Raw genomic sequence first — 26,732 nt, forward strand, 5'->3', positions numbered from 1 at the left:
TTTAGGCAACTCTTTTGTCTCCTCTCATTCTCAAACCCATAAAAACATACAGTTAGTTAAATATTTCAAATAAAATGTCATGTGCCAGCATAACAACAAGGCAACTCAGCTCTTCTACAGCAAGTAAGCTGATATGAGCTATTGGCCGTACCTTCCACGAAGCCTCACAGCCTCAAGGAATCTTCCCTCGTCCATGGCTTTCTGAACTTCTTGAGTCTTGAAAAAACAAGTTGATCATTCAATATGTTTAAAAAAATGCAGGAGGTGGATTATTTAATATATTCCATGTATTAATATATTTCCACAGTGCAAAAAGAAATACTGACAATCCCTCAATTTATGAGCTACCTCCTCTCACAGCACAAATTTCAGGGTACAGAAAAAGAATGAAGTAGAAACAAATACCTAAAGCCTTCACAGGACAAATAAATCAATGTATCTATTATGCATTTTCTTTTTTCAGTTTAATCTGAACAGTTTTAATGCAGAAACCTGATTTGTCTATGACACATAAATGGATGCAAGCATCTGAAGAATTTGTTGTAACAAAAACTGAAGATCTGAAATTTTAGAAAGATTAAGAAGATATGTATTTCTTATCCCTGGATAGTTTGCAAATGAATATTTAACACATAGAGAACATACATGAACTTCATTATTCATTCTCATATATGGAAAAGTGCTGTATACATTCCATCAATGTCCTAATGAGATACAGGCAATACAGAGTAGTCCTTTGTAGTAAATAAATAACATAAACTGGCTTTTTGCCAGAGCCTCACCATCTGCACACACTCCATCAGAGGCAGACGGACAGCCTGGTTTCCAGACAGGGACACAACACAGGCAGGGGTATCTGGAGTAGCTTCTAAAAGGGCAAGCACGGCTTCCACACCCATACGACTCGCCTGCAAGTAGAGAATGTTTGAGTGCTCAGGCAAGCACTTTAAAGCACAAGGCTTCCAATCACAGAAATGGTCCTGATTTCTCTGTAACTCAAGCTGACACAAATCACTCCTTGGTAAGGTGCAAAAGTTGTGGGCTGTTTCTACCTGTAAGTATGGACGATTAAGCTTCGAATTTTGATCCTAAACATAAGTTCCTTCACACAAATTGCTTCATTACTCTGAATTTGAGCTATTCAGACAGTTAATGTGATATAACAGTTTGATTTGTCAAGTTCATCAGGTAGAAAACAATCCCACCCCCAAATAAATAATCAAAAAGCAGTTGTTCTATGTGGTGCCATGAGCAGTTATTTTGGGAATACTCACAAGAATTCTGTCAAAAGCTGAAGGGGTTCCACCTCTTTGCACATGACCCAGGATGGTTACTCGGGTGTCAAAACCAAGCCGCTGAACCACAAGCTGCATAGAATTTCAGAATACAGTGGGTTTATCTTTATCATTATTTTATATATATGTTAGCATCACGTACACTTAACACCACTTAGTGCTAAATGTTACTTCATAAAAATGCAATTCTGAATGAAGTCAAAGGTTTCTCTAAAACTGACAGCTATGGAAAAGAGAACCTCACAGTCACAGGACAGATAAACCCCAGGTAAAGGCAAAGTTTAATAGCTCCTTTCTAGCAATGACTATTTCCCAATTTGTTTTCTTAATGATTTCTTAAAAAAAAAAAAAAAAGCAGAAAAATTAACCTTAAAAGTTTTCTTAATCTTAGACACCAATGAAATTTTTGGCAAAGCAATGACTTGGACAAGACTTTGTCCAAAGTACACAGTATTACTTCACTATGAGAGAGACCAGTATTAAAAGTTTTACAAGACATACAAAGTAAAATAAGATTTTAAATACAGATTTGAGCTGCTTTCAAACTATCAATTTATCAATTAAGACACCCATGAAGCAGATGCTTCTGAACTGCTGTGTTGTATTACAAAGAGAAAAGGTTCTAATTAATTGCCACTGAAAACATGGCCCTTTAATTTGACTATGGAATTTCAGATAATAAAGCACAAGCACAAAATACAACTGTGTGATAAGCTACCTTACAGGAACAGATTTACTCTACAGGAATGTTATTGTTAACAATGAGTCCCATCTTATGAACAGAAATCTTGTATCATAGGGATGTTGATACTTACATCCTTAACCTTCTCTGATGTTATAGGCTTGTTGTGACAATCAATAGCTCCTTCAGCTACAATAATAATATTCAGCCTTTTCTTTCGTGCACGGTTCTGTAATAAAAATAAAAGCACACTTGTGTAGTTAAAAAAAAGCCCCAAGGAATCTACAGCCTAGTTTTATAATCATTTGCTCTACATTAAGCTGCTAGGATTTGAGGAAACATTTCTTGTACTTGATCACTCATATGTGACGCATTCTCACACCTTTTATCTTCATACACATCTTTTCATTGCTGAAGTAAAATGTCTAAGATCAAATTACTGAGGAAATGTACATATTGCTTATATAGGTATAATTTTATGCAATTCCCAGAGTGGGTCATATGTTTCCTCAAAACAATGACAGAGTGCAAGAAAAGAAATGTTCAAGATCACAGAGAACTTTATGTGACACCGAAACCAAAGACTTGCTTGAAGTCCTGATCAACACTTTTTAACCATTGCTTTCAAATAAACATCCACAAAGACATTAGAGAATCTCAAACATATTAACAAATTACCTCTGAAAGCTTAACACACATTGAATCTTCCCAGCCTTCCTCTGGTGGGTATTCAGGAATAAACACCCAGTCTGCACCACAGGCTAAGGCACTAACCAGAGCTAGATACCTAATAAACAGAATAAATCATTAGACTTTTTTATGGTTCACATTTCTTTCATAATTGTACCTGTACAAGACACAAAATACTGAAAACAGTACATACCCACAGTGTCGCCCCATAACCTCCAGAACAAATGTCCTCTGATGGCTGTAAAAATAAGAATGCAAATTAACTGAACCTAGTATCAAAAAACAGCTTATGTTTACCATGGCTACTAAACTCAAAATTCCTTAGCAAAACAGGAAACATTAAGAAAACAAAATTATTGTCACATTAAACAACATATTTAAAATCAAGTATCTTCCAATACATAATTCATTTTCACCACTTTCTTGCAAAACATGTATGTTTTGAGACAAGAAGTGAACCTTTACCGGAAATGTAAATGATGTAGACCCACAGTTAAGAACTGTAATGACATAGCTGTATTTTAAAAAAAATAATTGCCTAATTTTTACTGACATAAAGCTTATATAAGACAGATGCTATTTTTGTACTATTCACAGTGTGTCTGGATCTCCTAACAGACTATGTCTGAAAAAGACTAAAAACATTAAAAACCAAGTCTGCCCCTAAGGCTGATGCAGTCTCTACAATCACATACTTGAAGTGCTGCCACCACAGGAATGAAAAAGCAGTTACTAAGAAAAAAAGGAACCAAGACACTTGAAAGATTCAGTAAAAAAGAACTTTTTATTTCCCCATCTACCTAACCTCTATTTAAAATGACCTTAAACAAAAGCATAAACATCTGTGCATTTGTTATCAGTCTCTATAATATGCTCAATTTACCTCTGAGCAGTGGTCATGATGGCATCCACAACTTCAATTATCCTGTGCAGAGCTGAGTCAGTACCTATGGTCATATCAGTGCCACAGAAGTCATTGTCTATGGATCCAACCATTCCCACAATGTTAAGGTAAGCATATTTCTTAACAGCTTCTGCATCAATCTTTCCTGTAAAGAATTATTTGGAGAAAGAAATGTAAGACTATTAAAAAAAAATAAATTAGACATAATGCTTGGGTGCTCTACTAAACATATCCAAACATTAAATTATGTTTAGATATTTTAGGTAACAAGGTTAGTCAAAACTACAAACAAAAGCCAATCAAACATCCAAACAAAAGAATCCTGCACGGAACTCCTTACAGTAAGGAAGGAAATAAGAGCTTTTCAGTCCATCTCAAAGTGTCAAATAATTACCAAGTTTTGTAACCAACCTTAAAATTGATGGTTTCAAATAAAAACAGTATCATTCAAATTGTAGTCTCAGTGTATAATGTGCAATGAAGAAGAAAAAGGATGCAAACTGGACGTGATTATGGGCATATGTAAACACTTAGAAACCAACATTCAACTTTTGAAGACTTCTCTTTTGCAACACTGAAAGGCTCTGATTTCATGATTAATAAGCAAACAGAACAGAAAAGCTCCAATTCTAAGTCTTAGCAGAGTCTCCCAAGACAGCAATGAAAATGCTGCATCATCCAAGAGTTCTAAAGGACCTCAAGGATGGAATAACTTAGCTGCTTAAGCACTTACAACTACCTTAGTATCTGTGGATGGGATGGTAGTAAATATAATGTCAAATTTTTAATATGAGATTCAAGAACTATGTATCAGTGTGTTTAATGTCTACGTTACAGAAAAACAGCAGAAACCATAATGAAAAATATAACTAATGTCCATGAAGATATATATAACATCGTGAAGAAGAATCAAAATGTTTTCTATGAATGTATACCATGCATTACAAACCTCTTCTAGAGTTCCAAATGTGACTTAATATCTGGTTGACATAATCTACTTAGATTTCTAAAAAGCCATTGACAAAGTCTTTTGCCAAAGGATTTTGAGGAAACTAAGCAGTCACTGTATAAGACAGAAGTCTTTTCATAGAATAAATAATGTGAAACAGAGGGTAAAAAATACAAGGCAGAGGGCAGTGGTAAACACAAATTCTTGTGTATTAGGAAGGTAACCAATGGAGTTCTACAGTTCTGCGCTGTTCAACACACACAGTAATAACCTAAAAAAGGGAATGAGCAGCAAAGTGCCAAAGTTTACTGATCAAACTGATTTGGGATCTAAACGCATGGAGTGTCTGAGAAGAAATGAAGACTAACAAGACACAGTGAGCAATAAAGTATCAGATGGAATTCATTGCAGATAAATGTAAACTAAGACACATGAAAAAAATGTACCCTAACATCACAAACAAAATAACACTATTTCCAGCATAATATAATAATGCTGTTTTCATTAATAAATCAGCTTCAATGCCCAACAGCAGTAAAAAAAAATATTAGAAAATATTAGGAATAGAGAACAAAACAAAGATCATTATACTACTGTGTAGATCCATGGTTTGCCCTCATCTTGAAAACTGGGTGCAGTTGTGGTCCTCCCCACCTCAAAACAGGGTAGAACTGGAAAAGGTTCAGAGAAGGGCAACAAAGATGATCAAAGATATAGAACTTACATATAAGGAACAACTAAGCAAACTAGGACTCATCCATCTAGAAAAAGAGATGATGAAGGGAAAATAAGACAGCTGTAAAATCTCAAGTGGCATGCAGAGAGGAAGCAGGATTGATCATGGTTTATTCTAACACAGAAACTATGGACATCAAATGATCTAGAAGCCAGCAGGATCAAAACAAACAGAAGATTCTTCACAATCTTCATTATTCAATGAAGCTGCAGAACTCCTTGCTACACAATGTTTTCAGCAAAACTCTGTATGCTTTCAAGTGGACTGTATACATTCATGGAAGAGAAATTCATTAAGGACTGCTAACAGTATCTGGTTCAGGAAGCCCTAAAGACAGAAATGGATGGAAGCTATCAGAGTATTTATGTATTATGAGCATCAGCACAGCATTATTTTACTCTTTACTCTTCCCTGTACATTCTCCTGGATGCTATCAAAGACAACTACTGGGCTGGCTGTACTTCTGCCAATGACCACTTAATATTCCAATCTTAAACAAATAGTGACATACAGGCAGGAAAGCATCATAATTTAATAACATACACATGTGTAGCTTATTGTAGGAAAGGAATTACCACCTCAGATTGGATATGAGGGCATACGGTTTTTCAAGCAAAAGGTAAAAAGTTCAGATCCTGAAAATTATTCATAATAGAGAAAAAAACCACACAGACTGTTGCCCAGTAACTTATTTGGCCTTTTTTGGACCTTTATGATACGCATGAGCAGATGTACAGAAACCAAAAGCTATTATTTGATGAAGAACCACGCGAGTTCCTAGAATGAACACATTGATTTTTAAACTTCAGAGATACCCTCTGGATACAGTCTGCAACAGCTACAGTTAGGGTTCATAACTTCCCTGCACACTGGAGGCGAAGTCTAGGGGCCCTGAAGGCACACTCACCTTTCTGTGCCAGCTCTTCCAGCAGCCCGCTCCACTCCTCCCTGAAGAGGTTGGCGCCGGTCAGGCTGCCATCACCGCCGATCACGCAGAGGTTGGTGATCCCTCTCTGCACCAGGTTGAAGGCGGCCTGCAGCCGGCCCTCGCGCGTGCGGAAGGATTTGCAGCGCGCGCTGCCGATCACCGTGCCTCCCTAGGAAAGGGAAGAACAGCACTTTGAGTTAATGATGCGATACAATACTTTGTATTTCTGAGATGGATTAACGAAGGATTTTGTAGCACAACCTCTGTCTTTTAATTTTAGAGTGAGATAAAGCAATGATAAACAAAATGTTATCAAACCTGTGGGAATTTATGTTCGAGAGCAGATACACACACAATGGAAAAACAAAAAAACACTGAAAAATGACTGATAAAGAGCTACTCTGGAAGGAAAATGTTAAATTATATGGGATTAATTTTAGCAGTATTACAATAAATACATTGTTACTTTAATGGCAAAAGGAAAAGTGATATAATAGCTACTAAAGCATTTTGAATTATTTGCCTCTGTGTAGTATTTTTCCCCCTATTATCAAAGAGATACATGAACAATAAGAAAAAATGTATCCCTGAAATTCAAAATTAGCATTGTCATTCCACAGAATTATGGAAATAACTGCCTTTAATTTCTTACAGATCAGATTAATACAACATTTTCTGTTTTATTATCTGTTGCATTCATTAATATGAATTAAAAAGCTTCTTTTGGAAATGGTGGTGGTCATTTTTATAAATAATTGAACTTCTCCATCACTGAGAATTTCTGGGTGTCTTGCTGGACACATATAATTTACACGTCTTCTGTGTTTATGCTGTTCAGTCACTCAAGAAGTTTAATTTTTCCCTTATTTATTGTCACAGTAAAAAAATAGTATCAATTAAGACTGAATTTTTTTTTTTTTCCTGCAAACAAATCTGGAGATGATTACATCATTATTTTGCATAAACATTCCCCTCACTTCAACTTATAGTAAATCTGTGACATCCATCTAAATTTGAACTTCAAATCTGCAGTGGCTGTACTGACATGATTTATCCTATCAATAGATGTTTCAGCTCTCGGGCCAGTTTGTCATCTGTGTTGCATAGTTGCTAGTGGAAAGGAAAAAGAAAGTGGAACGGAATTCAGCTGTCTCCAGACAAAAAGGTAGACATGTACACACAGAGATGCTCAAAAGAACAAAAATCAGGACTAAAAAATGTCTCTAAAACTAGGTATTTTCATACTTAGAACAGCTGTAAAAGGAAAAGAAACTGTACTTGAAACAAAGTGCTGCTTGTTCGGAATAAAGAAAAATATACAGTGGGCTGAAAAACCTTTCTCATCAAAACAACTAAACACATTCTGTAAGATACACTCTGAGGTTCATTGTTGGTCTGTTGAATTACCAGCTATTAAGCTCAGAAAGATGTTTTTCTTTTACACTGCACACATATAGGACCCTACATCCTGCTCCTGCCTATGCTCTTGTGTGGCTTGGACAAGAGAACTCAATCTTCTCATCATCGTAAAGGTGCATCTGGATGATGCTCTTAGTCATACTGCTTATTTTTAGGACTCAAGGAACCTTACGAGTCCCTGTCAACTTGATATATTCTATGACTCTATTTACAGATTCTTTAAGATAGACACGGGGGAAAAAAAGAAGAAAATAAAAACAACCAAACACAGGTGACAGAATACCTCACAATACTCCAGGGCATTAGTTAAAAAAAGAAAAAAAAAATTGTCTCTGCTAACTGCTTTATGTTCATTAACTTTACAAAAAACTCCAAAGAAACCCATGCTTCACCTGGAGGTAGTTTTCAGAAAGCTTGGCAAGCAGTAAGGCCTCTTCGCCAAACATAGCACCTGCTCTGGAAGAGGTAACAACATTACCATGCTGAGCAAAAGCTGAGGAGATGCAAATGGCCACACTGCAGAATGTTGTAATAAAATGTACTAAGTCATTGGCAGTATCTGACCTCTGCAGAACTGCACTGTAATTACACCCGTTACTGTAATTCTACATCCACTTACACAGAAAGGGTAACAGCGTAACACAACAGGGTTTCGTAAGAAATTATTTGCCTTACAAAACAGAGCTGGGTCATGTTTTAGCCCTATAATGCCTTTTTTATTAAATATAGACTTGTCAATATGGCTTTAGGAAGCTAATGACATGAGATGTTGCAAATCTAGAACAAAGGTTTTCAAGATTACTTCTGGGTTCCAAATTCAAGACCACAGCAAGATCTTTGGCAAGTGTCAGCCATCCACACTGTAGAAATCAGGGTCTGCTGGAAGTGGTACATGCTGGTCATTTGGTCATGACACAGTTCAAATACATAATTACAGCGGTTGCCTGGATTTAGAATTTTCTTTCTTTTGTTTGAATAAGAAAGTTTTGGGTCCCACTCTCACCCCTTAGAACTTACCACTTGCAGGATACTTGAAACACTTTCCCATGAAACCTCTACAATATTGTCACCTCCATCAACCATTCCCTGGTAACCCTGTAAAAGGGAAGGTATTTCATAAGTCTGATTTTAAAAACTACATCAAATTTCCACTACAGTAATAGTTACCTTGTGCACTTTAATACAGCTTTAATTATAAACACTGAATAAAAAAAAAAATACTCAATTTAAATTAAACAATATTCAAGCAGGTATCACTGCTTCTTTTAAGGGGGGGATAAAGCAAAACAAACCCTCCTCCCAAAAGGATCAATTGCAAAAACAATTTCAAGATAAGACAATAATTAACACAGATTACACAGCTACTAAACTAGAATGGTAATGTGCTTTTTCTTTAAGAATAAATAGTCAATTTGTTTTGTTTTTTTTTTTTTTTGAAGACTACAAAGAACTTTGAAAGACATTATAAAATATGTTCCTTAAAAACATAACCTCAGCCTGGGCCCATGAACTTAGGAAATCTTTATAGCACATTGTACATTCCCCCCTGCCCATCCTGTGCTGGTAATAATCAAACCAAGATAAAGAGTAATAACCAAAATTTTTTTATGAAAGAACAAGAAATCAGGTGACACAACCTTTTTTTTTTTTTTTTTTAAGCAGTCACACAATAAATAAAAGGTACTTAATAGGAAAAAATATGTTCAGTGATGAATTTAAGAAATTCCTAATAGCTTAACTTAAATGGTCTTCTAAAATGACTGCATGCTGTAATATAAGAACTACACTTATCTGAAAGAAGAAAAACTATTTAGCAAGCAGTTAAAAAAAAAACAAACAAAAAAAACCCCACCTGGCTTTGCTTTATTACCTCTCTACAAAAATACTATTTGAATGGCAATTACAGATTCTTTTCCATTAGGTGATATTGTCAACATTGATTAAAAGTAAACAAAGAAACAAATAAATAAATGAAAAGAAATAAGAAGAAAAGAAAAGGAAAAGCAGTCAAGTCCTAAGTTTGGAAAACCCTGACAGACACCAGAATAAAACTAGAACTACCATTCAACTTTTTGACATTTATTTAAATCCACAAGGAAAATCATAACATGTTAAAGAAAATAAAAGAAAAACTACTAAAGAATAACCATGACAATGTTTATGTCTCCATTTTAGATTATGTGTACATATTCCCCATGCCAAGGAACAACTAGTTAACATTTTTCTCTGTGCAGTTTTTTCAAGAATAAGTCAGGAACTAGAAAAAGAAGGGTGTTCAGAGAACAGCAAAACTGACATTATAAATTGGAGAAATTTAATTTGGCATGATTCACAGTATATGCAGAATTTACTAAATAAGCAGTAAGCTGGAAATATACAAAGCCTAAAGCAGCTTGGTATTCATATCATACATATGGGTTTTTTTATGTCAAACTTTGAGTCCTCACCAGCACAAGAAAATAAGAATGTAAAGATAATCTGGACACAGCAAAAGTACAAGTTACTCAATTAGGTGTTTTAAGATTCCAAGGGGAAAGCATGAAAATTTCTGCTCAGTGAGACTTGATTAATTTAGAGATAATATGATCAAGCAATAGCAAAAAACATCTATATGGAAAACTACTTACGTCTCTAATTTCTGCCATCCAACAGACCTTTTCAATACTTTATATACTCTCTAAATAACTTTGATATGTATCTAATGTATACACATAGAATGGCATAGGGTCAATGGGACCTTAAAAGATCATCAACTTCTGATTCCCCAGCCATCAGCAGGGACATCTCCCACTATGACAAGTTGCCTAATGCCCCATCCAACCTGGCCTGGAACACTGCCAGGGCTGGGGCATCCACATCTCCTCTGGGAAACCTGTTCCAGTGACTCACCATTCTCACAGTAAAGAATTTCCTCCATATATTTAACCTACATTTCCAGTCTTTCAGTTTGACCCCATTACTCCTTGTCCCATCACTACAGCTCCTGGTGAACTATCTTCCCAGCTCCCTTGTGGGCACCTACATACCAGATACACTCTTTGTATGCTAATGTATACACACAGTGACTTCAAGAGTTAAGCCATTATTTACAAAATAATGTAAAGTTTGCTCAAAATTAGAGCAAAGTGGAAAAGGAATAATGCTAAATCCATATAGCAACTTTAAGAAAAATTTCTCCCTCAGATAAAGTGCGAAGATCCTCAGAAAGAAACATTACAGAGGATACAACTAAGCTTGATGATGGCTAATAAATTACTAAGTTCATTCATCACCAGCTTTGCTGGTTTGCTTTTGTTTTAAACATAGAATTCTATGTTCCTTATATTAGTCAGTAATGGAGTGATAGCTTTTCCTGTACATATTTCTACTGACAACTACAATAACTCAAGAGATCCACTGGCAATAAATCCTGAAAGCATAGTGTAATGTCACATCTTAATTCAGTGTGTAACTACAGTAAGCTGCACTGAGAGCTGACAAAAATATATACAATATATACAGTTCACGTATGCTCAAGTCATTCACCTTCCATTTTAACTTCAGAGGAAAAACAAAAGCGCATCCAAAGAAGTATTATATATAGGAAATATATACATAAATAAGATTGATGGAATAAAATTCCCAGTTATCAGATTAATAAATCTAAAACACAGAAAAAACCAAATAAATAAAATAGTAGCTTAAGTTGTCTGTAAGACATGAAACATCTCACAGCTAGGCTAAGGATGAGCTATGACCCATTTCTGCACCATGTTTCTGTGAAGTAGAAAGAACTTGTGCATTTTGGTCAGGAATCTGTATCTGTGCAGACAAGCAGGAACAGGGGATGTATTAACAATTCCTTCCACAACAAGGTAAGTGCAGGGAACCTTTGGAATCATGATCTGTCTGAACTGTTATACTAACTTTTCCTAATTCAGTTGTCTGCCAAGTATGTGTACACTATCTCTGAATAAGGTAGAACTGTCACATTGTTTTCCACACCATTAAAAGATACAAGTTATAGAATTAAAACAGGTTTCTAGAAAAGCTGTTGGGGGAAAAAAAATTAATTGCTAATTACAGTTGAAGTATTAATGATGATGATTTCCATTTATTGTTTTAGTTATGTAAACACTGATGAGGACTGGACAATATATGTTTGAAGGTTCACCGCTGTTCCAACTGTATGGTTACTGAAAATCACTGGCAGATGTGACTACTGACCTTAATATGAGAGTGGGAATCTGTTAATTAAAAAAGTAAATTCTTACTTAGACCTAAAAATATAGGAGCTTGGGTACTGAGATACTGTAAATGTGGGGCAAGAATGGAAAAAATAAGCTGTCAAAAAAACAGCAAGCACAGTTCATTAAGATCAGCTCCATTTTATGTTTAGTCCTCATGTACTCAAAATCTAAATATCCAAAGAATAAGAATAAATATCTGTGGGTCCAATGTTCACAAGATACATTCACAGACACTGCAACTCCAGGAGAGCACGGCAGGAGCAAACGTGGCTTCCAGCCTGAACTCTGAAGACAAAAGCCTTGGAAAAAGAACAAGCCAACTTCTGATGTGTTACATGTGAGACATTTGGGGCTTTAACAGTTACATGAATTTACTTACTGAAATGTCTTAGCCATTGCTCAACAATATAAAATACTATTGTCACTGAGTGCACAAACCACTACAGAAAAGACATGAAGTTTTCCTCACAGAAATCCATGACTGCCATACCATTGCATTCCCAATGACGGCCTCTTGAGAAAAAGACTCTTAATCAAGATGAAGAATCTAAAAGCTCCATAGCTTAGTAGCAAGAGCATGCATCCACTGGGAACTATATGCTTCAACCCTGGAAAAACGGCAGGTTATTTGTATAAATATTTAAGACCTCAAGTTTCTAAAATGAGTTGCCATAAATGAGAGTCATCACTTTTTCCTCCTGCTTTCAATTAAAAAGGAAAAAGACAAAAGAAAAATCAACCTGACTTTAATAGCTTCTGATTAGTGAAAAAAAATTAAACTAGCCCCCTAGAGCAGCCTGATACTCTACACATTCTTCCAGCCCCTAGATTTTCATATCATGAGTGAAATTAATCCATGGGTATTTAAATTGTAATTCAGACTGGACTACATTTGAGGAATAATGAAATGATAGTCAAGAAGGGTAACTACAGACTAAAATAAAATATAAAATATGAAACTGTGAAGCTAGCAAACTGTATAGATTTGCAGTTAATAGCAGAATTTTGAAATGCGCTAACTTTAGTGAATTAAGATACACAAGGGGTATTAATTTTATAGGATTTTCATTTTATACCTATAAATTCACAGGTTTTATATAAACTATACAAAAGATATGTAACTAATTATACCTTTTATATAAATTATCTTCTAGTTTTTATTTTTACATGAGTTTACTCTTTTTTCCCTTTCGGGACTTGAAGTCCAAACAGGCCATGAATTCCAGTATCTAAATGTTTCTTTCTTTGGGTTTTCATGAAACCAGTTTAAACAAGGCTAGAAAATTACTTAGATCTAATTCATTCTCAATTTTAATTCATTTATCTTGATAATCTCTCATCACAAGATGAAGAAAAATGGAGTTAGGAAAACAGAGTCACTATCTTAGAATATGAAACTAGTGCTGGCCACAGTTGTAGAAGACAGATGGTTTTGCAGTGCAAGAAAGTTCATATGACAGACATAGCTACAGGAGAAACAGAGCGTATGATGACTTCAGCAAAGTAAGCTTGAAAAGGCTGAGACCTTTAAAACTCGATTTTTGGAACCAAACAAGAACAGTTTTTTTCCTCTTGGATATTGTCACTTCAGGTTTTTCCTTCACTTTTTCAGAGCAACTTCAATACAAATATCACTTTATCCTGAGCTACATGTTAAAATGCCCAAAAAGTAGGCTTAAGATACAGTCTTCTCTTTGCTTAACACACTCAAGTTACATTCAGTAAACTGTAACTCAGAAGGAACATCTTATTAAATAACTCAAACTATACCCAAAAATACATCTCCTCCTTATACATCTTTATACATCACACCAAGGCTTTTAGCAAGGAATACTAGTGACAAGTCTTAGAAGATTTTTACCTCAATTACACTTGTCACCTTCATCTGTTTCCCATTTCAAAGGCGTAAAATTAAACAGCTTTTTCATTTCAATGCTTGCAACCCTGTTTCTCTTAAGTACTTGTAGGCATTGTGAAAGAAAAGTGACTACTTATTTCAATTATCACCAGTCAGAGAAGAAGCTAAGCGTTCGATACTTTACAAAACACAGAACTGAACGGCCTAATCTAGAAGCAAAGATCTTTTTCACAGCCCATACTTGCAGTGAAATGTGCATTTCTCCCCAGACCCTACTGTTACACTGAAGATGGACAATATATATGGGTAAACTCAAAATTCCCAACACTGCTTTATTTTTTACAATCACTTTTCATTCAGAAATATCTGTGACTTCACACTGACCAGCTCTACCAAACACAGGAACACATGCTAACTTAAACAGTGCTATTTTAGTAAGTTCAGAAAAATCAAATATTCAAATTTCTCTTGAAATTTATCACTCTGTGATACCAAATATGTTTAAAAGGTGAAAAAATATGGCAATTCTTGACTTAAGATTAATTAAAAAATAAATTCAAATCCAATTTCTGGCCTTAAAGATGTCCAAAACTCCCTTCTTACTTCCAGAGAAGTATCTGACCCATTTCAGTGAGCCTGCAAAACAGCTGAACACTGAAGGAATTCCAGAGATTGGCCATGTAATTAGCACACACTAAGTATTCAGAGCAACTTGCTGTTAGCACAGTAGTAGGAAAGAATTTTGGAGCACAGTCCTCTGCTTATTTGCATTTCAATATACTCTGCATCTCATTAGTAAATGAGCTATCGGAACAGGCAGACAGGGAAAAAAATGGATAAACAGCCATTTTTTAAAGATAAATTCTGTATTTGCCATGCACAAAACTAAAAGTATTTTCTGAGCACTTCTATGAATTCTAGTACTCCATATTTTTATATTAAAGTTAGACTTTACTTGGTACCTACCAAGCTTTCCCCCATATCAGTTTTTTATTATGATTTGTAATAGTCTCAAACTACTAATGAGCTGGACAGGAGTTCCAGTGGGAACGGAATCAATATATTTACTGTATTGTTTAATGTACAGAAACTGTATAAAACCTGAAAGCATCCTTTATAAGGACGTCAAACTGCTTCTTGCAGGAAGTCAAGTACATGGAGCATCACCACAGCACTGACATTAAACTTGTCCCATCTCTCTTTCTTATTGTAGAACTACTATAGAAACTTACAATCTTTCTGCACATACAGTTACAAATTTCAGTCACAAAATTCTGACGTCAGGACAGACCAATGATGGTCAAGTTTTTGATGCGGCTTTTCTTTTCTTTGTTGGTTGAGTTTCTTCAGTTGCAGCTTTCTACCTACAAGCCAAGGCAAGATGGCAGCAGTGCCACTGTATTCTTTATCAAAATCAAGCTGTGAAATGAGGGTGAGGATACATCCTTATCATACTCTAGGAAAATGGAGTAAAGGATTAAGAATCAGTAGTTTAACCAGGTTTAGGAAAACATTTACGAAGTACAGTAAGTGGGGCCAAACATCCAACAAGTGTACAGATCTGTAGCTCACTGCAGGGTGACAACCACCTCTGGTTTTCTTTGCTTTCAAGTCTTTGGTGGCACATAAAGAATTCCATATATTTAAGAAATTACTTTTAAATTAAATAGTTTTAGAATATACTTGTGACATGTAAATTTCCATAAAAATGAAAAGTAGTAAATAAAACACACAATGAAAAGGGATGGCACCTACAGCGTTTTTTAATTCATACTATTTACTCTCCATGGTGTTTCTACAAAAACTCAAGTTTAGTTAGAAGACAAAATACAGAATGAATGAAACAAAAACTAACCTCATAAATAAAATAGACTTTGGCATTTACATAGATTCCCATGCGTACTACTGCGCGCACAGCAGCATTCATACCTGGGAAGAAAAAGCAAAATCACATTGTTATAGTCATCCAGCATTTTACGTATACCAAAAGTTTTCAGTGTCTTGAAAATAAAGGGAACATTAATTCATTCCTAAAGAAAGACAATGACCAGCATCCATTAAAACAAAAATTTGCTTAATGACAGTGCAAAGAGCCCATGAGCATGAAGGGTTCAGAACTATTCTTTGTTACAATAATTATGTGAATGCCAGTGTGTGTGTTAATCAGAGATTAAATTGCTGCTGACTGCAAAATAGCATTGTAGAAGTTACATCTACTGAACAACAAAGTAAATTAATTTTGCAGTAATGGTTAGTTTTCAGTCTGAAATGCAAAACATTCAGAAAGTTAAAATGTAGCTTCTTCAGATGAGAAATTATAACAGTTTTTCTGGGATTTCCAAAATAACACAGGTGTATATACAGCATTTTGAGGGGAGCAGAGCCGAAGTTGACCTAGACAGATGGTTATTTAAAAAGACAAAAGTAGCAGTAAATTATCATAAATAATGCTACATTGACTCATTTGACAGAAAAACATCTGAACACCACTTTAGTCCCAAAAATGCAAGCTCTGATTGGAATTCCCTGCTCACAGACGTCTGACAAATTATACTGCTGCAAAATCTTCCATTTAAGTCCCACAGTCAAACACAACTTCCTGAGCCACAGTGGAAGTTCCACTGGTCCCTCTACACAGGGCAAAGGAATTTCTAATTCATCCCTTCAGACACTGCATTACCTTACCCATTATTCAGGAACTTTCCAAAACTAATCAACTAATTGCATCCACACCACTAAAACAAACATAAGAGATCACACAAAGCAGGATGAGAGAAGCAGTTAGGCTATAGTTGATAATCTTGGCACATCAGTAAAAAACGGATGCAAGAAGGATGACAAGTCCAAGTACTATGCACAAATTCTCAAAATCTGGTGCATTTAGTATCAAAACAGACAAGTAGTAGGTAAGCTCTGCTGCTTGACGTGGATGTTAAGTGTTCACCTCCCTGGAGATATAAAAAGCTGATAACTAGAATATATAAACAACACAGCAAGTCAAAAAGATGTAATCCTACAGTACCTATCTTTACTGCAAGAAATACTGAGCTGTAAAGGTCAACCTCTCTGAAGAATCAGGCTGAGGTTTTCTCAAAGATGCATTACTTATGAACACACCAGAAACACCCTGATGTTGCTCAACATGAAACAAAAAAAATTAAGTTTGCCAAAATTAAACAGTTGCTTTTGCTGTTTGTGTAGATGTCACTTACACTTAAAACAAAAAACACAGGTAACAGTGTTTTCACCTAAGTTCTGTTTTAGGAAATTGTAGCAAGAATTCTTTCAGCCAGAGTCAGCCTTGTGGCATAGCTGGGAAAAGTTTTCAAATGCCAAAACAGCTAAAGGCACAGCTTTACACAAAGAACTTTGGGTGATGCCAAAGAAAAACAGAGAATCTCATCTGACAGTCTGTAATGAAAAGAAAGTTCGCATGATAAATCTCAGAATAACAGAGCGAAGTTATCTCCCCAGTGAAACAGTTTTCATAACAAAAATTAACACCCCTCAGAGACAAAGACAGTTAATTTTACCAAACTGACAGTTCAGCACAGCACTGCCATTTTCCACAAACAGGAACACTCAGAACAAGGTACTCCTTTCACCAAAGCCCACAGCTTGCTTCTATTAAAGCACATACTGTGTGGGAGGCTTTTTTGTTGTTGTTGCTTGGTACGGAGGTTTTTTGGCAGTTCTGTCTTGGCTTTTGGGGTTTTTTTTTGGAGGGGAGCTGCTGTTGTCTGGTTTGGTTTGTTTGAGGAAAGTTTGTATATAAATTCTTAATACAGCCACATACTTCATTAGTAAATACCTTCCAGTTTCCATGTTTCTTGCAGGAAAAATAGGTAAAATTGACTATTTGCCTGCTCCATGAAAAGGCAAAAACCCAGGAAAAAAAGTCCAACAGAGTACAGACAGCATCTTCCCAATACTACCACTGCAGCTTTGTTGTAAGTTTGCATAACCTACATTTTATTGTTATTTTGTGTTGCATATTTTATCTCCTTATACAGAAAAAGGACTTGGTTGTCTACTGGCAGGCTCCTGGCTTACATTTCAGAAGGGCTGAGGACTAAAGGATGTTAGAATTTGACACTTACAAAATACAGCTAGCACATTACAGCTTTAGACTTCTACAATGTGGATGTCTAAATTGCAGTAATTCGAGAAAAAGCACACAAAAATTTCACTAAGCCTCTGTAGGATTGTCTAATAAAATTTCATTATTTGTGGAGTCTTACAAAAGTATTTGTGAATTACCATAATAACCATGAAATGTTATTACTCATGCTTATTGCTTTAAAAGAGATTTACCAGGTTAACTGCAGATTTAGGCATGAATAATAAATGCAGTTTGATAAACATACAGGATTAGAATAACAGCTTCAAAAGAAAGCCACAAGTAAAACCAGTATTTTAAAAAAATAATTTAAGAATTATTTAAAATGTTTCTGAATTACAAGTTGCTTTTGCATTAAAGACTTGGAAAGAGGGAAATATTTATTTTGGTCTTTCGGAGTCAGCAAAGATTAAGGGAAATACAACTACTTTTAGGGCTTTACATAACATCTGAATTAACTTAAAAATTGATAATTTATTGTCCTTGATCTTGTTTATTCAATTGTCCTTAAAAGAAGCACTTGGTTTTTGTAACAGGGTTACAAACAATACTGCAGAGATTTTTCAATTATTTCAGAGACTCTCTGCCTCTAAAAGAGTAGCCTTCTCTTGTGCCTACATCCTTGTCCACGTACTTATGTACCACTACAACATAGGAAGTTCTACACGAGTTTGTGTTTAAGCCAAGTTTGCCTTGCTTTAGCCAGCTAGACATGCCTTCAAATAAATAACTGTAACATAAACCATTCAAAAGCAAAATCAAAACTATGCATCTTGGACAAGCATCAAGAAATACTTAAGTACCACCAATTTTAAAGATAAACATTGGCTTTAACACAGGCATAATGACTTAGCACATATGTTTCAGTGCTACCCTGAATAAAGATTCAGACTTAAAAGACTATATAGCAAACATCACTAAGGGAAATGTCTAAACATCACCAAACAGGAAGACTTTATTTAAATATGTAAATGGTTATGTCAGTGAGAGCCTATAATCATCAAAAGAGAAGCAGTCAAATACAAGAATTGAACAAGTAATTAAAAATACAACTTGAATTTGTTCCGTTTACTTTTAATTACATCACATTTTATTGCATATAATCACAGTAATTATTCTAGATACCTGAAGAAAACATTACACAATTTTTCTAAACACTAACTGTATTAGATCAGAACATTCTACTGTACAAATATATTCAGCAGCAGAACACCTAGATGGTAAACATACCTCCTTCTTAAAAATTAAAATAAAAATCTTAAGAGACCAGTTTCAATCATTGAATAATTATAGAAGCAGTGTCTCAAAAATATTTTATGCATTGAAATAGTCACACTAATCCATTAATAACTACATTCCTTAATTTTACGTACAAATAGTACTTATAACATTGTATCTACAGACACATAAATGTATTTCATATATGTGTCTATTTGCAGTCACTGTTCTTAGCTGGAAAAGGTGCCTTTTGGGGGGGGGCTAGAACTCAAAAATTCCTTGTGATCGTGTTCAAATTACATAAGTGTTAACAAGTAAACTCTATTCTGGATGACATAAGAAAAGCATTTATTTACACATTATTCACATTTATTTTGTGACTTTTTTTAAAAAAAATATTTATTTTATTTACTGCATTAGTTGAGAAGCTTATGGTGGAAAAAGAAACTTTGCTACCAGGACAAGATCACATACACTCACACTACTATATTAAATATGCCTTATGATGTTCCTCAGCCATTAATGCTTCAGGAGGATAAATATGTAAATCTTTGCACCCACCACAGTCATGGTCTGTCTGATATTCCAAAACACTGGAATCCAAAAGGTTTCTTTAGAGTTCTTTTCAAGCTGTTTTTAAACCCAGCATTTGCTGAAGGAGTTGAGCTTTTTCATTTGCTCAGCACCAAAATTTCTTCTTCTAGTCTGTGTCACCTGGACAAGAGTTGTATATCTGTACTGCTAACTAAGCCTTGGAACTTTGCGAAGCCTGGAATGCTTTGAACGTAGAGACATGTAGCTGCTTACTTAAGCAGGATGGGCTATGGTATTCCGGGCCATTACATCCCTTACTTCTGCTGTCCTCCTCAACACCAGATCTTTGAGTTTATCTGAAAAACAACATGGTCCTATTCAAAGACAATGATCTTGAGTCAGTTGTCTGGGCAGTGGCTCTGTAGCCACAAACACATCCTTCCCCAGGAGCGCACAACCACCTGTCAGCAGCTTCCCGATGACTCTTCCTGCTGCCGAGCCGTACCTACCACGCTCCCGGAATAGGTTGTTTGGAGGCTGTGTGAACGTCAGTGACCTATGGTGGCCAAAACTGTCTGCGGCAGCCACTGGCAACCCACAGAAAATTCAACCAGTGTACTTCATGACCTGAAGCAGAATGGCAAGAGAATGCCACAAAGTGAGACGAGTGACTTATTAAACGCCATTTATTAAACCACCTTCCTGAGCTGCAACCAGTACAATTTAGAAATAGTCCAGAAAGTGAACCAACCCATAAATATTGAGAATTGATTGTCAGAACTTTTTTTGCCTCTCAAGGTACTTGTGATTATGGTGGAAAGCACATTTTTAGTTCACAATTTAACACCTGGCTAGCTGAAATGATAGACTGTCAAGTTCAGTACTTACACATATTAAGTGTACTAAATAGAGAACTTTTTTCCTGTGAAACATATCACTGATAAATTCTTTTAAATCCACAAAAAAAAAGTCCAGTATGACACATATATATTCTATTGTTTCTGAAATTCCACAGGTAGAAAAACAAAAAAGAAAAATGAAACTTTCAAGGAAGTACCACCAATGCAGGGAAGTAACTGAAAAGTTAACATTCCCTATAAATAGAAAGCCTTGTGTAATTTACATAAAACTACTTTTAAATTATTAGAAGTAAAAATAACAGCAAAGTGAGTAACTTCACTTTAAAATAATTTCACATATATTTCATTCTATGCTCAGACTTACAGACCAATCTAAATACTGGCACCTATTACGATTTTATGTTTAACAGGTGTTTTTTCTACTCAGTTGTTTGTGAGTTCAGTTTGGATTACAGATAGTTTGAAGACTTTTAGTGTCTGACAAATGTAAAACAAAACAAAACGAAAGACTGGAACTTTTTTCCTAATACTACAATTTTTTTGCCTACTTCTGAGTCAGCAGCTTTGCCTCACCTACACTTTGCTTGAATAGCTTGTTTCCAAATAGCAGTAACAGCAGCGTTATTTCCTTCTGCGTGTACTTCAGGACTTCACTTCTCTCACACATTTGCACTTTGTCCTCCAAAGGGCAAATGACCTTGACAGGGCATGACTCATTGCATCCCTTGTTTAACTTCTAACCTTCAAAATGACTTGAGGCAGCTTATTTTAAACATCTCTGCTCTTACCAAGATAGTAAGGGGATATGGTCACACACTGTGTTGTGTGATTCAGATTAAATGATCATGTTCTAAAACGCTGGGGGTTTTATTTCCTTGTTCTTCAAAGCTGGGACAACAATGCTGCCAATGAAACAGCTTGGAAGGCATCCAGTTTACTTTTTTTGGTCTTTGTGACAGCCCCACTCCTTAGACAGCAACTTTCACAGGCTGTTACTTTGGAACCCTCCATGCTTCTGTGGCAATCTGCCAGATGCAAAGTCTAGATGTTACCCATGGATTCCACAAGTCCTTCAAATGCCTTAATTCACACAGTAGCAAGTGCAGATTAATACTTTATAAAAGGAGATGCATCTGCTGCTGCATTATATAATCTCCAGCCACACGGAAGCAAGTTGCAGGGCTCAGCCTCTTGCTGAGCATGCTACTGCTGCTTCAGGCAGTGCCCTGCCACACTTTTAAATTAAAATGGCGATTTGGCCACCAGACCATTAAGACAGAGATTTTCTGATTCTCAGTTCCTCCTAGAATCATAGAGCAGTGGAATTTATGTCACTGAGGGCAAACTGGATAAAACTTGAAGTGTAGCCCCACCGAGGGGTAAAAGAGAAGCCATTTAAACGCATCGATTTTTTTTTTTTTTTCTCGAGAACTGCAACATTTTTCTCCTCGATGGCAACAAATCCCTTTCATCCCGATTAGAGTTTCGGATAATCCTAGGTAAACCCGGGGGCTCCCCGTTATTCCTGCGGGTAGGGGGAGGGAGGATGCTTCTCCCAGCCCATATGACGCAAAGAGGCGGAATCTGCAGCGACTCGCAGCGGATCACGTACACACCGGCGGAGGGAGGGAGGGAGAACGAAGACACTGGTCCATGCAAGCTACCACCGCATGGACGCGCCGGGGAACCCGGCCAGGAAGAGGGGAGGCTGCCCCGGCCGCGGGCTGGTCCCGGCAGCTCCCCGTGTAAAATCTGGGGAGAGACTGGTCCCTAAACCACAGAGCGCACGCAGAAAGGAAGGAGAGGCTCCCACCTCCCATTCTGTTCACAAACGCGAATGAGTGCCGCTTCTTCTTTAAGTGAAAGTACTCTCGAGACACTCCCGGGGAAAAATAAAAAAATAACCGTAAATTAAGAGAAGGTTCTAAAAGCAATTATCACTGAATAACTCTCCTGGTATAGGAGAGCAAGAGCCCTCTCGAACTGCGCGGAGCATTGCGGGTTTGAAATCTTAATTAACTGAAACTTCAAACCATAGAATCACAGAACATGCCGAGTTGGAAAGGACCCATCATGATTTTCTGGAAGGAAAGCGGAAACTAAAGTGTAGAAAAAAATGGATTCTTGACTAGGTATATTGTGATCAAGCCTCTCTTCTTTGCCATCCCTCTTAATGTCTCTAGGTCTTTTGTTTGCCCTGTCCTGTAGCAGCTACGACTTCCTCTACACTGAAGAGATTTAAGAAGGCAAGACACGTTTTTAATATACTCTTACGGGGGAAGAGTAAACCACCATCTGAGCGTTCTAAACCACGGGTAGGAGCGTAAACGTGTTGCTGGTGCTAAAACGAAGTGAAAAGCAGATGAGGCGAGGGCTGGCAGAGCCCCAGCAGCGCAGCCAAGCCTCCCGCCCGCCGTGCCGGGCAGCACGACCTCCTCCTCCCCCTCCCGCATCAGCCATCCCTCCTCACCCCACCATCTCTCGAGGGAACGAGACATCTTGGTAGTAAAAGTTACTGCAGTGTTTCTACCCTCTCCCTTGCTCAGCCTGGGGCAGAGCAAACGTGGCGAGGAAGGGAGAGGGGAAGGAAGGGGCGAGGGGACGTTTGAACCTCAAGCGCCCAAGCCGTACAGAAATTATTTATCTTTTAAATGCGCTTAGTAGGAAAGCCGGGTCGAAGGCCAGCACGGAAAGAAGAACCCGAGCACCACTGCAATCCCCTGTGAATCGCTCCCAGAGCCCTCTCTCCACTCCATGTGCCGCACCGTGGCTTCCCAACACCAGCCCTGAAGCTGCCCACGCTGTTTCCCCGGCCTCCCGCATGGGCGCCCAGCCAGGAGGGGAGGCCCTTCCTTCCTGCCCCTCACACCGCCCTCGAGGGGCTCCTCGCCATCTCCTGCTGCTGTCCAACTCCCCACAGTGTCCGCAGCTCCCCGCCGCTTTCCTTTCCTATCGGCTCCTTCCCTCGTCCTCCCCGTGCTCCCGGAGTAAACGGTGTGAGCCGCTACCTTGGGCATCGCCGCCGCTGGTCAGCACCGCGATGGCCTTCCCGGCGCCCGAGAGGTTCTCGAAGAACTTGGGCTGGTGATCCATGGCTCTGCAGGAGAGGCACCGGCGGGCGAGGCGGAGCGCGGTCGCTGAGGGAGCCCCTGGCCGCCGGGGTCTGCCCCCGCTCCGCTGGACCGAGCGCTCGGCCTCTGCGGGAAAAGAGCCCGAACAGCCAGGTGCAGGTGTGTGGCTACCGACAGGTAAATCTCTGCAGAAAACCTGAGGGAAGGGAGCGACTGTGTGCAAAAAGCCCGGGAAAAAAAAACCTGGAGCAAGAAAAACAGCAGCACTCAAGCTCCCGCACCCCGCCACCCCCCGCTCTGCCCCGCCGCCGCGCCCTCCCCGCGCGCCGCTAAGAGCGCGGCGCGGCCCCGCCCCCTCAGCCCTGCGGGAGCGGCGGTGACGGGCGGGCGGCGCGGCCAATGAGCGGCCGAGCTGGCGCCGCGAGCGCTGCGGGCGGGGCGGAGGCGCTCGCCGGGCGCGGGCAGGTGGGAGGGGGCGGCGGCGCGGTCCCGGCGGGGCGGGAGTCCCGGCACCGCCCCCCGCCTGCCTTCCCCTTCCCCCTCTCCTGCCCTGCCGCCTGAGGTGGGGGCGATGCGGGAACATGGCTGGCGCCTTGGCGCGGCGGCAGCGCGGGGGAGGGAGTTGTGTCGGCTAGAGCTGGCTCATCCTCCCCGCAGTAGCGGCTGAGGAGCGCCACGTGTCTCCGTCGCGCCTGCGGCTTCCCTGGGCAGCCCCTTTAGTGGGAGCTCTCCGGCGGCTTCCCGGCGCCCTCCCGGCTCTGCCGGAGGCTCGGCGGGGGAATCCGCCTCCAGCGTGTCGGTTCCTCGCAGGCCGGTGCTTCTGGGGCGGCTCGGGCTCGCCGTCCCGCCCGGCTGCTGCTCGGAAGGCTCCGGCAGGGAGCGGAGAGCGCGGCTCCCGCTGGGAATGCAGAACAGACGGACAGTCGGCTCCTGCCGGCGTCTGTCATGGGCTCGGCCAGGGCCACCCAGAGGCCCCGAGCTCTGTTCTTTCTCTTCTTGCCTCTCATCCTTCCTCAGGTGTGTCTTCCCGCTGAGGCTTCTCAGCACCTCAGTGGGTGGTCAGGCGCCGGTAGGAAAAGGAGGTTGTTCTGTGAGTATTGGCGGCTGAGAGACAGAGTTTGAGTCAAGGAGAGCCACAGAGGCAAAGCAGTGGGGAGGAATTGCTCTGGGCAGGAATCGCAGTCTTTCTGCCTTCCTTTTCGTTCCCCTGTACGCACTGATGCTTTTGCTTGGGGAGTGGTTAGTACTAAGTGCGCTCTTAAACTCTCTGTATTGTAACAGCACGCTGGCAGAATAATTCTGTTGGTCATAGCAGCGTGTGTAGTCACAGAAACAGTAAAAGCGTCGGGTTTTAGTAATTTAAGCAAATAAAGCTGTATTACCCTGTATACAGTTGTTTGTGGTAGTTTGCATAAGTAAAAGAATTTGCGGAATCGTGCCAACTTATTGCACAAAATAATAATGCAAGTCAGGGAGAGAGTCAGGAACAGCATCAAAATGCTGACTCGAGTTTTACATTTTAATTGCTGAATTAATTACTGGTTTTATTCAACGTCTTCATCACAGACAACTCACATCGTAAAAATACACATGCTCATCCTGTCAGCTTTCGCACAGACACATGTGGAAGTACAGTCATTTGAGTAGTTCATGTGGAAGTACAGTCATTTGAGTAGTTCAGTCAAAATTACTCATAGATAAGTGTTTGAAGCCATACCTGAAAATGGATATTTATACCTAGCATGTGGGCAGCTCACATTTGCAAATTTACACTGAGACTAAAATGAGTGTGATTTGATATCAGAAACGATCCATTGACAAATAGACTGCATACAATGAGCATTAATGACTTTGCAGGGAATTTAGTATTTTCTTTCCTGAATCTGAAGAGAAGTCTTGAGTCACAGATCATAATGAAGGCAAACTTCTATAACAGAAGTATGTAAATGTCCATAAAGTCACACTTTGTTCAAAAGGTTCTGGTTTGCTTTGAAATCACATTAGTTTATTTGAGAATAGCTCTGTAAAAGCTAAATCAAGGTCTTTGAGTGATTCGGGGCTTGTAACCTGTAAAATCAGGAAGATCTTTTACTAGTAGAAAATATGACTATTCTAGCATCATGGATCAAGGACCATTGTCATCTCAGGAGAACTTTGAGAAAGACGACTTCTTGTTGCTTGTGTTTGGTTTGGTGCAGACATTTCTAAAAAATAGCTATTTGCTGTAGCTAAAGCATTCACACTTTGTCTCTCTTGCTTCCCAATACAACCTCAATGCTATGGAGCTCCTATTTTCTGAAAGTATTATTTTCTTCAATTGCTCTATTGTACACCATAAACATATAAGTGATTAATTTCCCCCCCTCATGTAACTAGGACTATGCCAATGATTTCACTTTTTTCATCATTATAGCTACTCCTTGTCCTTCAGCAGAGCTGTCCAGGAAGAATTGTGTTTTGGCTGTGTCAGGTTTTTAGAGATGGGAGGAGAGGAAAGGATGTGGAACTGTTTGTTCTTGAGTCTGTCTTGATATAGTGAAATATCTTCCAGCAAAACAATTGCCTATAATCTTAAAAGGAGTGAGTGACTGCCTGTCTTAAGTGTTGAATATTGTTGGGGGAAACAGTGTTAGCCTTGTGGGATATTGTTAATGCAGCTAGGTACACATGTATAAATCATACTGACACTAAGAGAATAGGCTCTTTTAAGATATGCAAACTGATAAACAGAAACAGCTTATCTGAATAAAACCTCAGCAGATCATTTGCACACGACATTAGGTGCTATAATTGTCCTGTTACTGTAATACTAAATTGAACCAGTTTACATGGAATAGGGAGAGGATAGGTGGGTTTGACTTTTCTTTGATACTGACCATTGCAGGTGGTCTGGTGCATCCTTTTCACGTTGCCTGTTTTTCCCCTGTGCCATATAGGTCAAGCCTATCTGCCCATCTTTGAATCTTATCACTACCTAAAAAGTCCTGATTGACCTTTTGAGATACTTTGGATTGCTACCAAACCTCCCCTACTGCACCTGCATCATTACAGGTGCTGCTTCAGAATATGCAGCAGTTCATCTCCTGGTGTAATACCACAGATGGATCCAGTACTACATTTGGCACAGCATTTTCCATTGAAATCAGGTTCAGCTGGGAAGAACAAGTTATACCTAAAGAGAACAAGATTACAGCATGAATACCAGAACTGAACAAATGGATTTCCAGCCAACTGAAACA

General features: G+C 38.6%; 1 protein-coding gene across 3 annotated transcripts in view; it reads right to left on the reverse strand.

Annotated features, from left to right (window-relative positions):
- PFKP (phosphofructokinase, platelet) overlaps positions 1-23,809 on the reverse strand; it is a 42,563-nt gene extending 18,754 nt beyond the window's left edge. For all 3 annotated transcript variants that reach the window (XM_005528512.3, XM_005528511.2, XM_088056084.1), the window contains exons 1-11: positions 23,431-23,809; positions 15,546-15,619; positions 8,621-8,698; positions 6,164-6,353; positions 3,551-3,716; positions 2,861-2,905; positions 2,656-2,764; positions 2,111-2,206; positions 1,275-1,367; positions 783-908; positions 152-216 (exon numbers count right to left, since the gene is read on the reverse strand). In XM_005528512.3, the coding sequence (XP_005528569.2) occupies positions 152-216; positions 783-908; positions 1,275-1,367; positions 2,111-2,206; positions 2,656-2,764; positions 2,861-2,905; positions 3,551-3,716; positions 6,164-6,353; positions 8,621-8,698; positions 15,546-15,619; positions 23,431-23,515 (1,127 nt within the window). In that variant the 5' untranslated portion in view covers positions 23,516-23,809. The remainder of the gene's footprint in view (positions 1-151; positions 217-782; positions 909-1,274; positions 1,368-2,110; positions 2,207-2,655; positions 2,765-2,860; positions 2,906-3,550; positions 3,717-6,163; positions 6,354-8,620; positions 8,699-15,545; positions 15,620-23,430) is intronic.
- Positions 23,810-26,732: the final 2,923 nt, after the last annotated feature.

Source organism: Pseudopodoces humilis, chromosome 1 (assembly GCF_049639895.1).
Source record: "Pseudopodoces humilis isolate 2021_Gansu_Grassland_sample_001 chromosome 1, ASM4963989v1, whole genome shotgun sequence".
Lineage (NCBI taxonomy): Eukaryota > Metazoa > Chordata > Aves > Passeriformes > Paridae > Pseudopodoces > Pseudopodoces humilis.